The following is an 11,401-nucleotide window of genomic DNA, read 5'->3' as shown; positions in this document are numbered from 1 at the left end:
GGGGGAAGGGGGCGGGGGGGGGGCGGGAAGAGACTGGACAAAAATCATACACCTATGGATGAGGACAGTGGTGGGGGGGGGAGGGGTAAGGACAGAGGGTGGGGTAGGACCCGGGTGGAGGGAAGCTATGGGGGAAAAAAGAGGAACAACTGTAATAATCTGAACAATAAAGATTAAATTTTTTTTAAAAAAGGAAAAAAAAAGATGTTTACAAAAAAAAAAAGATATACTAATACAGAAACTCAGAATCTGAGTTAAAAACCCTTCTCAATATTACTCCTAATAAACTTAATAGAAAGTACCATTTTCCTTTATGTCAATGAGAAGGGTTAACTAATGTTAAAGTTCAGGTTTATAAAAACCTAAACGTCTTTTCTTTCAGAGTAATATGAGTAGATAATGAGAAATATTCACAAAACTATGATAACACATTACAATAACAATTTCAGAGATAAAGAACACCTACCTACCTTATAGGTCTGTTTCTATTTTTTTTTAATGAACTATATATAAGTATCCCTGTTTTCTAAAATTTCACTTTACACCACTTCAATTTAATGGAAGACATATATTAGTAACTGATTTTGCTAACCGAAAGAAATCCAAAAAGGATTTTTGCTCTTCCAAAAAAAGGCAAAAACAGTGTTTAATGTTTGTTTTGCAGTGAGCTGTGGTAGAGCTATTCAGAAAAATAGAAGACACTTAAAGGTGTTGATAAAAATATACTTCTTATTGTTTCATTCACATGTAAGCAGTCGGAATAACCAAGTGATATTTTTCTGAATACATGAGTAGATACATTAGTCCTTTTGCTGAAAAATACCTTAAAGAAACCAACCTTGATAATAGGTGTTTTCCGGTAATAAGCGTGCTGCTCACCCACCTGGCATTACCAAGTATGGTGGTAACATTTATGTTGTGTTCTTACTGCTGAATACAATACAGTTGCGGCCACCATGTGACCAAAACCTAAAAGGCACAATTAGGGCTTATCATATAAAAAATGTGACGTGTTTTATTGTAAGTGCCAATGACAGAAAGGGCAACTCTGAAGCGTCTTTATAAGAGATCTGGAAAGAGTACAATATAAAATTGGCAATCACCAACCTTAGAGATGCTCTCAATGGGCTAACAGTCTGAATGAAAAATGGCATTTGGAGGAAACTGTCACAAAGCAATGAACAATTTTTTTAATATGTTTTATTTATTTTAGAGGAATGGAGAGGGGGAGAGAGAAACATCGATCAGCTGCCTCCTGCATTTCCCCTGCCAGGGATCGAGACTGTGCCCTGGCCAGGAATCAAAACGGCAACCTCCTGGTGCATGGAGCGATGCTCAACCCTAAGAAACCTAAAACACCAATCAGAAAGAATGTATGCACCCCTATGTTCATAGCAGCACAATTTACAATAGCAAAGATCTGGCAACTGCCCAAGTGTCCATCAGTAGATGAACAGATAAAAAAGCTGTGGTACATTTACACCATGGAAGTTATGCAGCAGTAAAAATGAAGGAGCTCTTTCCCTTTGAGACAGCATAGAGGGACCTGGAGAGTATTATGCTAAGTGAAAAAAGACAGAGAAAGACAAGGATCTCACTCATATGTGTAATCTAATGAACAAAATAAACTGATGAACAAAATAGATGCAGAGATATAGAAACATGGAACAGATTGTAGAATCTCAGAAGGAAGGCAAGGGTGGGGGGGTGGGAAGAGATCAACCAAATAACTTGTATGCATATATGCATAACCCATGGACACAAATAATAGGGCGGTGGAAGTCTGAGGCAGGGGACAGGGGTGGGTTATAAGGTGTCAATTGGAGAAAAAAGGGGACATATGTAATACTTTGAACAATAAAGGTTGATGTTGTTCTTTTTTAATGAAAGCTGGGTTTGTGGAAGTTAATAAAGATGATGTTGGCCCTGGCCCGTGTACTCAGTGGTTAGAGCGTCAGCCCATGCACTGAAGGGTCTCAGGTTTGAATACTGGTCAAGGGCAAGTACCTGGGTTGCAGGTTTGGTCCCTGGCCCCTGGTAAGGCACATGCAAGAAGAAACCAATCAATGTGTGTCTCTCTCACCAATGTTTCTTTCTCTCTCCCTCCCTCCTCCCTTTCCTTCTCTTTCCCTCCCTCCTTCCTTCCTTCCTTACCTCCCTTCCACTCTCTAAAAATCAACGGGAAAAATATCCTCAGGAAGGAATAACAAACAAAAACAAAATGATGTTGAAGAGGTTTTGGCAACCCGTGACCAACAACTTACAGATTAAGAACTAATGCAATTAATTGCAAGAGGAAAGGATATGAACCAAAAACTAATGCAATAGCAAATGAAGTCAACCGAAAATGAAGTCATCCAGGAACTGAAGGTGAAGCACTTGCATGAGATTTTTCACTATGAATGACCTTGCTGCAATGACTACAGAAAAGTATGACTTTAATTTTGAAAGGACATGTAGGTTTAGGACAAGTTTGCAGGATGTTTTGAGCCTACAAAGAATTGTATGATAGAAAAATGTGTCATGCTTAAGCAGACAAGCATATTGTAGAATATCAAGCCTTCCACATCAGCCACAACAGACAGCTAACCTTGGACCTCAACTTTCAATATTAAGACAAGCAGACATAATCTGCCTGCCCTGATGGATTCAGACAATGATGAGATGTTAACAGATGACCCTCTGCCTCTCTCTTCTACACCTACCTCCCACAACCCCAACCTCCATCAACTCTGCCTAATACAGCATCATCACCACCTCTCAACTTCCAGTGTGCTCACTGTCTTCCCAAATCTAGTAAGGCAAACTATACCATACATACATTATTTGTACTTTATACAGGCTGTGTAGTTATCATATGATTCCTGCTTTTAATATTGTTAGTGTTATTTTAGGTTTTGCGTGTTATCTGGTATGATTTGGTAGGTTATTTGGGGAATCTAAGAATGCTCAAAAAATCTCCATATAAATGAATGGTAATTGTTTTTCACTTTGTACCATTTCTGCTTACAGAAGATTTCATAGGAATACTCTCTTTTCTGATAGCAGGAAAAACCTGTACTCAGGGGACCTTTCAACCAGAATTTTTTTTAAATATATTTTTATTGATTATATAGAGAGAGGAAGAGAAAGGGAGAGAGACAGAAACATCAATAGGCTGCCGTACCCAACCAGGGATCAAACCTGCAACCTGGGCATGTGCCCTGACCAGAATCAAACCAGCAACCCTTCGGTGCATAGGATGACACTCAACCAACTGAGTCACACTGGCCAAAACTCAACCAGAATTATTTAAGACTTCTCCTTTTCTTCTCTTTCTCATTCTCTCTACATATATACATATACACATGAACAACACACATAAATTCATGCAGATTTCAAAGAGAAACTAAGTCCCTTTATAGGGAAAAAGAAAATGTCCTCACATTTTAAGAACCAGCACATCTTTGTAAACTACCTGACAAAAAGACACTGCTCATAGCTTATAATAACCCTATTCTATTATAAATAATGAGGCATTGCTTAACAAAATGGAAAGTCCTCAGAAACTGTCTCCAGCCCAGGTTTGCTAATAATCTTATTTAGTTGGGAAAGAATGTGCATTTTTAGATCCCCAAAAAAAACATGGTTCTATTATATGAGTCAACAACGTTTTTCTTATAGGCCAGATAGTAAATATTTTAGGCTTTGAGAGGCAGTCTCTGTAGCAACTACTCAAGTCTGTCTGTAGAGTGAAAGCAACCATGAACAATATAAATAAATGAGTGTGATTTGTTCCAATAAAGCTTTATTTATAAAACAAAGCAGCCAATTCCTGCACATTAATGTTAACTCCGTGTTCTACAAGGATCCAAATGATGAACAACCATAGAATCGAAAATGCAAAAGTCTACCTATTCTATTAAATTAATCCATGTTCTATTAATCAATGAGGCCAGTGCTCTTAGACTATGAGGAAAATATTTAAAATACAGAGATCTCAACTGCTGCTTCAAAAATCTAAGGTATATCTCAACTACAAAATGAAGAGTTCGTAGTAAATGATCTTCAGAGTGCATTCTACCATTAAAATTCTATGTGCACGTTTACAAATAAGCAGCCTAAGGCCTGGAAAGATTAAATCACATTGCCTTGTCACCATAAATAACTGCCAGAAAAAGTAACTATGGACAACGAGTTACAGACAATATAAGTACCTCTGAAAAGGTGTTAATCCATAAGCAAAAGAGTGGTTCACATTTCAAAACAATATTTATTCCACAGACTCCAATTCAGAAGATCTGGATCCCAGCTATGTTAGTTATCACACATTGAGTAAGACCCTTAACTTCCTCCTCCACAAAATGAGGACAAAAATACTACCTCATGGCTTATTGTCTGGGGGAAAAGGGTAAAAAATGTAATGTAAAATAGAAAACTAGCAAGATGATGGGTGTTAATAAAACAATACAAAGAATTACAATAAACGTGAATGGTCTAAGTATACCAATTAAAAGAGAGACTGCCTGAATGGATTGAAAAAAAGCAGAAATGCTTTTTTTTTTTGAGATATAACTGACATAGACTATTATATTAGTTTCAGATATACAACATAATGATTTGATATCTGTATACAGTGGAAAAAGATCACTTTATAAATCTAGTTAAGTAAATGCACTTTAAACATAACTATATAAAGTTATACTTAAGTTAAAAGTAAAAGGATGGAAACAGATATACCATGCAAATTCTAACTTACAAATGTCAGACCAACTTTATAAATAACAAGCTGAAAGTATCTAACTTAAAAATTAAGAAACCTGCCCAGTCAAGTGTTGTTCAGTGGTTGAGCATCGACCCATGAACCAAGAGGTCCCCGGTTCAATTTCCAGTCAAGGCACATGCCTGGGTTGCTGGCTCCATTCCCAGCAGGGGGTGTGCAGGAGGCAGCCCATCAATGTCTCTCATCAATGTTTATTTCTTTCCTTTTTTTGATATATATATTTTATTGATTTTTTACAGAGAAGAAGGGAGAGGGATAGAGAGTTATAACCATCAATGAGAGAGAAACATCAATCAGCTGCCTCCTGCACGCCGCCCACTGGGGATGTGCACGTAACCAAGGTACATGCCCTTGACCAGAATCGAACCTGGGACCCTTCAGTACGCAGGCCGACGCTCTATCCACTGAGCCAAACCGGTTAGGGCTCGATGTTTCTTTCTATATATCCTTCTCCCTTACTTTCTCTATAAAATCAATAAAAAGGTATTTTTTAAAAATTAAGAAACCTGACACTACATGTTTTCAGGAAAATCTTCCAATGAAAGCAAATGAGGGTAGACTTCTAACAGGTGTGGACCCCTTGTCTAAAAGGAGACAGTACTCTCCCAAAATCGGATTCACATGCAATCCATGTAAATACATATACACTGTGGGACAGAGTTGGCTCCATCCTGAAAAGATGACTTCATTTACTTTTCTTATTGTTGACAGTATTACAGATGTCTCTCTTCAATGTCTTATAACTTTCTGAGTATAGGTCTTTTACCTTAATGGTTGAATTTATTCCAAAGTACTTTTTATTAATATTTTAGAGAGAAGAAGTGAGAAGGAGGGAGAGAGAGAGTGAGAGAGAGAGAAACATCGATCAATTGCCTCCCACACGTGCCCCAACCAGGGATCGAACTCACAACCTGGGTATGTGCCCTGACTGGTAATCGAACCTACCACCTTTCAGTGCACCTGACAACACTCCAACCAACTGAGCCACACTGGCCAGAGCTCCAAGGTATTTTTTAATGCAAATATAAATGGGATTGTTTTCTTAGTTTCCCTTTCTGATAGTTCATTGTTAGTGTACAAAAATACAATAAATTCTGGGCATTTATTTTGTATCCTGCTACTTTAATGAATTTATTCATCAGTTCCAGTAGCTTTTTGGTGGAATATTTAAGGTTCTCTCTATATAGTTTCATGTCATCTGCAAATAAAGACAGTTTTACTTCTTCCTTTCCAATTCGAATGCCTTTATTTCTTTTTAGTGTCTGATTACTCTGCCTAGGAATTCAAATACCATGTTGAATAAAAGTGTTGAAAGTGGACATCTGTGTCTTGTTCCTGACCTTAAGGGAAACTATTTTAGTTTTTCACCATTAAGTATGATGTTAGATGTTGGTTTGTTATATATGTTCCTTATTATGTTCAGGTATGTTCCTTCTATTCCTACTTTGCTAAGAGATTTGATCATGTTAATGGATTTGTGAATACTGAACTAATCTTGCATCCCAATAAACCTACTTGATCATGGTGTATAATCTTTTTTATGTGTTGCTGAATTGAGTTTGCTAATATTTTGTTGAGGACTTTTGTATCTATCACCATCAGAGATATTGGCCTACAGTATTTCACTTTTTTCGAAATGTCTCTGTCGGGTCTGGAATCAGCATAGTGTTGTTCTTGTAAAGTGCGCTTGGGAGCATTCCTTCCTATTTAATTTTTTGGAACATTTTGAGAAGAGTAGGTGTTAGTTCTTATTTGAATGTTTGGTAAAATTCACCTGTGAAGCTATCTGGTCCAGGACTTTTATTTGATGGGAGGTTGTTGTTTTTTTCCAATTTCATTAGTAGTTATTGGTCAGTCTGCTCATATTTTCTGACTAGAGGCCTGGTGCATGGATTCATGCACTGGTGGGGCCCCTCGGCCTGGCCTGCAGGGATTGGACCAAAACTGGCTGTCCAACATACCCTGAGGGGTCCCAGATTGCAAGAGGCGGTTCTCGGGTGACGCACCCTGGAATCAGGCTCCCTCCTCTCTGGTTCCAGGTGCATCACACAAGAACCGCAGCTACCAAGTCACCACAACTCAGCAGCTCCTGCGTTGAGCATCTGCCCCCTGGTGATCATTGCATGTCATGGCTACCTACCGGTCAGACAGTCACGTAGGTGTGTGTGTGTGTGTGTGTATTCTTCTTGATTCACTCTTGAAAGATGGTATGTTTCTAGAAATTGATCCATTTCTTCCAGGTTATCTAATTTGTGGCATATAATTGTTCATAATTTTTCTTTAATCTTTTGTATTTCTGTGGTGTCAGTTGTCACTTCTCTTTCATTTCTGATTTTATTTATTTTGGTCCTCTCTCTATTTTTCTTTATGAGTCTAGCTAAAAGTTTATCAATTTTGTTTATCTTTTCAAAGTACCAGCTCCTGGTTTCATTGATCTTTTGTATTTTTTTTTTTTAGACTGCATTTCATTTTTTTCCATTCTGACCTTTATTTTTCCTTTCTTCTATTCACTTTGGGCTTTGTTTGTTCTTTATATAATTACTTTAGGTATAAATATAGATTGCTATAAGATTAGTATGTATACTATCTACTGCCCAGATGCCCTAAACCTATATGAGTACCTTCAAAGAAACTCACTGACATAGTTTCATTCCCACACTGAAGCATCACAATTAGAAATCAGATTTGCTTTTCACCCAGATCAACCTGATAATTACCACTGTGTTCCAAAATTCAGAGAAGAATCAATATTATTTCTTAATTTCATGTTTTTAGAGGATTTCCTAAATGCTTAAACTAGTCTGTGAAGTAAAAATGACTAAATATCAGTAAAGAATTGTTTCAACTCCTTCCTCTATGTTTTGAAATGCCTCTAATATAAAGAAAAAAGTGTTAGTTTAAAAAGAAAAAGGCCCAACAGAATGGAATATTTAAAAAAATACAGCAGTATTAAATGGAAGTACGAATAAGAATGTTATTTGTAGAGACAGTTGAGAGAAGTGTTGAGTGGTCAGGCTCCAGAGCCAGCATGCCTAATTTAGTGTCTGTGTAATCCTGGGCAAGTTTTTTAAAACTCTGTGCCCCACTTTCCTTTTCTATACAATGGGGATAATAACAGTAATAATCTCAGAGTTGTTGAAGATTAAATGAGTTAAATCATGTAAAGCAATTAATATTTTTATTGTCGTTGTTATATATTTTATTGATTTCAGAGAAGAAGGGAGAGGGATAGATAGAAACATCAATGATGAGAGAGAATCATTGATCAGCTGCTGCCTGCACGCCCCACACTGGGGATTGAGCCCACAACCCAGGCATGTGCCCTGACCAGAAATCTAACCGTGACCTCCAGCTTCATATGTCAATGCTCAACCACTGAGCTACACCAGCCAGGCAAGCAGTTAATATTTGACCACTGTTTTCCAAATGGGTGGATAAAAGTCCAAACTTTTAATAACACTGTTGATAAGGCTGTTAGAAAACAGGGAGTCTCATTCCCTGCTTAGTATTAAGCCTCATGGAGGGCAATTTGGAAATCCCACTTTTGAGAATGTATTCCATTGATATTCTTGCACAGGTCTGAAAAGACAGGTATATTCCAGGTTTTATATCTCATAACGGAAACCAAATATCCATCAAAAGTGATGATTAAACAAAGTATGGCAACTTCATGATATGGAACACTATGTAGCAGTTTTGGTTTTTTTAAACAGATTGGCATGGAAAGATCTCTTAAGTCTTTTCATAAGTGAAAAACGCAAGATGTGTAGAACAATGCATATGGCATGTTATGTTTTGCATAAAAAAGACTGAAAAATCAAAATACATATTCATCGTTGTTGGTTTTTGCACTAAGAAACTAACAATGGTGGGATGAAACTGGGCAGATGGAAGACAAGATGGGAGGGACACTTCAAACTGTTTATGTTTGGGCTTTTTTTTTGCTTTTTTTTTAGCTATATGAATATTTTACCTATTCAAATATTAATTTTAAAAACTATTTTTTTAATGTTAGTACTTGGTGATGGGGAGACATGAAGAGATAAACCAAAAGAACTTATATGCATAGCCCACGGACAATAGGGTGGTAAACACCTGGGGGCGTAGGTAGGGCTGGAAGGAGAGGGGTATAGGGGGAGGAATGGGAGACATCTGCAATACTATCAACAATAATATATATATGAAAAAACGAATGTCAGTCTTATACTTTATGCCAGGGTCCTCAAACTACGGCCCGCGGACCACATGCAAATACAAATATTGTATTTGTTCCCGTTTTGCTTTTTTCCTTCAAAATAAGATATGTGCAGTGTGCATAGGAATTTGTTCATAGTTTTTTTTTAAACTATAGTCCGGCCCTCCAACGGTCTGAGGGACAGTGAACTGGCCCCCTGTTTAAAAAGTTTGAGGACCCCTGCTTTATGCTCTTGAATATTAGCTGCAATTATTTCTGTTATTTTTTTCCAAATATATATTTTTTATTTCAGAGAGGAAGGGAGAGGGAGAGAGAGATAGAAGCATCAATGATGAGAGAGAATTGTTGATCAACATGTGACCAATAGAGCCCACAACCCGGGCATGTGCCCTTGACTGGAATCGAACCTGGGACCCTTCAGTCTGCAGGCTGACACTCTATCCACTAAGCCAAACCAGCTAGGGCTATTACTGTTGTTATTAGTAACACTAGTAGTAGTAGTAGTAGTAGTAGCAGCAGCAGCAGCAATCTCAAAAAACCTTTCTTTTTTTAAAATATATTTTTATTGATTTTAGAGAGAAAGGGAAAGGAAGAGAGAGAGAGAAACATCAATGATGAGAGAGAATCATTGACCAGCTGCATCCTGCATGTCCCACACTGGGGATCGATCCTGCAACCCAGACATGTACCCTGACCAGGAATCAAACCATAACCTCCTAGTTTATAAGTCGATGCTCAACCACTGAGCCACACTAGACAGGTATCTAATTTTTTTAATCCTCACATGAGGCTATGCTTTTCATTGATTCTAGAGAGAGAGTTAGGAAGAGGGGAAAGGAGGAAGAGAAAGAGAGAAACATCAGTTGCCTCAAGCCTACCAGAGATAGAACCGCAACCTGGGTATTGCCCTGACCAAGAATCGAACCCGTGACCCTTCAGTGCACAGGATGACGCTCTAACCATTGGACATACTGGCCAGGGCTCAAAATGCCTCCTTTCTAAAGCCTTTTTCTTACTCTCTCTGCACAGCAGCCTCCTCTAACTCCTGAACTATATAAGGAATTTATCATTTTCTATTCTATTGTAAGTGGCTTAAGTCTTCTTATTCATGTTTAATATCCCAGGAACCTTGCTTTCACCTAGTAGATACAAACATTCTGGAGAAACAGTAACCTACAAGTACTCCAAAGAAGAAAATGGTGACCATTTCTAAAGGGATTATACTCTATAAGACTTAAAATTTGAAAAACTTGAATAACTAGATTTGCTAGCATTCTTTCGACTACTACTGCCCAGCTAAAATTTTCTCTGGGTCACAAAGTTTTTCCTTATCCCAGGACTTCCCTAAACATGGGAATCATGTCCCAAGCCAAGACACTACATGTACGAACTCTTTAACTCGCTGCAATCTCTGAAATGTCTTCTGTCCCAAGTCCCAACACCCTGGTACATCCTTCCTATTGGAAAAGCATTTGTTTTGAGTGTCTCCTTTTAGAAAGATGGCATGTATTAGACAGCGAATAAGGTGCGCTTTTTAGCTGGAGAAGAGCTCACACCTGATTCCTAATTTGCTCGGTGTTTTGTTTGTTCTCCTGGTACAGAGGGTAGTCTATCACTGACTGCTCGGTAGCCCAATTCTAGATGTCATTCCAGCACACCAAATACCCCACTGACAGCTCAACAGCCGCTTTCCGTGCAGGCCCCTCCCATTCGCTCCTCCCTCAACCCCCACAAGCTCCAGAGCTCCTTCGCACACAGACACGCTGACAGTTCCGAAGTCCTTCTCCCTACGCTGTCCTCCCCTGCAGCTGCAAGACCACCTCCCCGCCTCTCATCACCCCGCGATCCAATTCGGTCCAATACCCCTCCCAGCCAAACCAAATCACACCATCATCTCTTCCCAAGAAGCACGCCGCTTTCTACAGCCTTTCCCAACAAGTGCACCATTGACAGCTCGATACCACATTCCCCAAGAATCCTTTTCCTCCTCCTACCCCACGCACAGGCTCTTTGCTCGCTCTCGCTCAGGCGCCCTGGCTTCCCCGAAAATTCACAGCCCGATCCTTAAACCTGCTCTCCGCTCTCCCCTCCATCTCACCCCCTCTCCGCCGCTGACAGCTCAGACCCCTCCATCCCCGGGTGCCTGCACCCTCCCTCCCCTGCTCCTTTCCCTTCACGGCTCAGGATCGGCCCCCAAACCCCCATTCCCGGTCTCCCAAAACCCAGGCCCGGCCCTCCCGCTGCGCTCCCCGCCCCGGGGGAGGGCTCCACTCACCCGCTCTCCCGCATCACGTTGCTGTCCCCGCAATCGCAGGCGCCCCCGGCCTGGCTGCGGAACATGTTGAAGTCGTGTCCCGTGTGGTCGCCCTGGTGGAAGCACTCGGCGCACAGCGACATGCAAGGGGAGATGCCGCACGTCCGGCAGCGGTAGGCCACGAAGTTGG

At 39.7% G+C, this 11,401-nt stretch overlaps 1 protein-coding gene across 6 annotated transcripts in view; it reads right to left on the bottom strand.

Moving 5' to 3' along the window:
* Positions 1-11,395, bottom strand: part of UBR3 (ubiquitin protein ligase E3 component n-recognin 3 (putative)) — a 186,019-nt gene extending 174,624 nt beyond the window's left edge. For all 6 annotated transcript variants that reach the window (XM_014545642.1, XM_014545644.1, XM_014545646.1 and 3 more), the window contains exon 1: positions 11,233-11,395. In XM_014545642.1, the coding sequence (XP_014401128.1) occupies positions 11,233-11,354 (122 nt within the window). In that variant the 5' untranslated portion in view covers positions 11,355-11,395. The remainder of the gene's footprint in view (positions 1-11,232) is intronic.
* Between the last annotated feature and the right edge of the window lie 6 nt (positions 11,396-11,401).

The sequence above is a fragment of the Myotis brandtii genome, unplaced genomic scaffold (genome assembly GCF_000412655.1).
Source record: "Myotis brandtii unplaced genomic scaffold, ASM41265v1 scaffold112, whole genome shotgun sequence".
Taxonomy (NCBI): domain Eukaryota; kingdom Metazoa; phylum Chordata; class Mammalia; order Chiroptera; family Vespertilionidae; genus Myotis; species Myotis brandtii.
The sequence above is the reverse complement of the archived record's forward strand: the minus strand, read 5'-3'. Positions and strand labels throughout refer to the sequence as shown.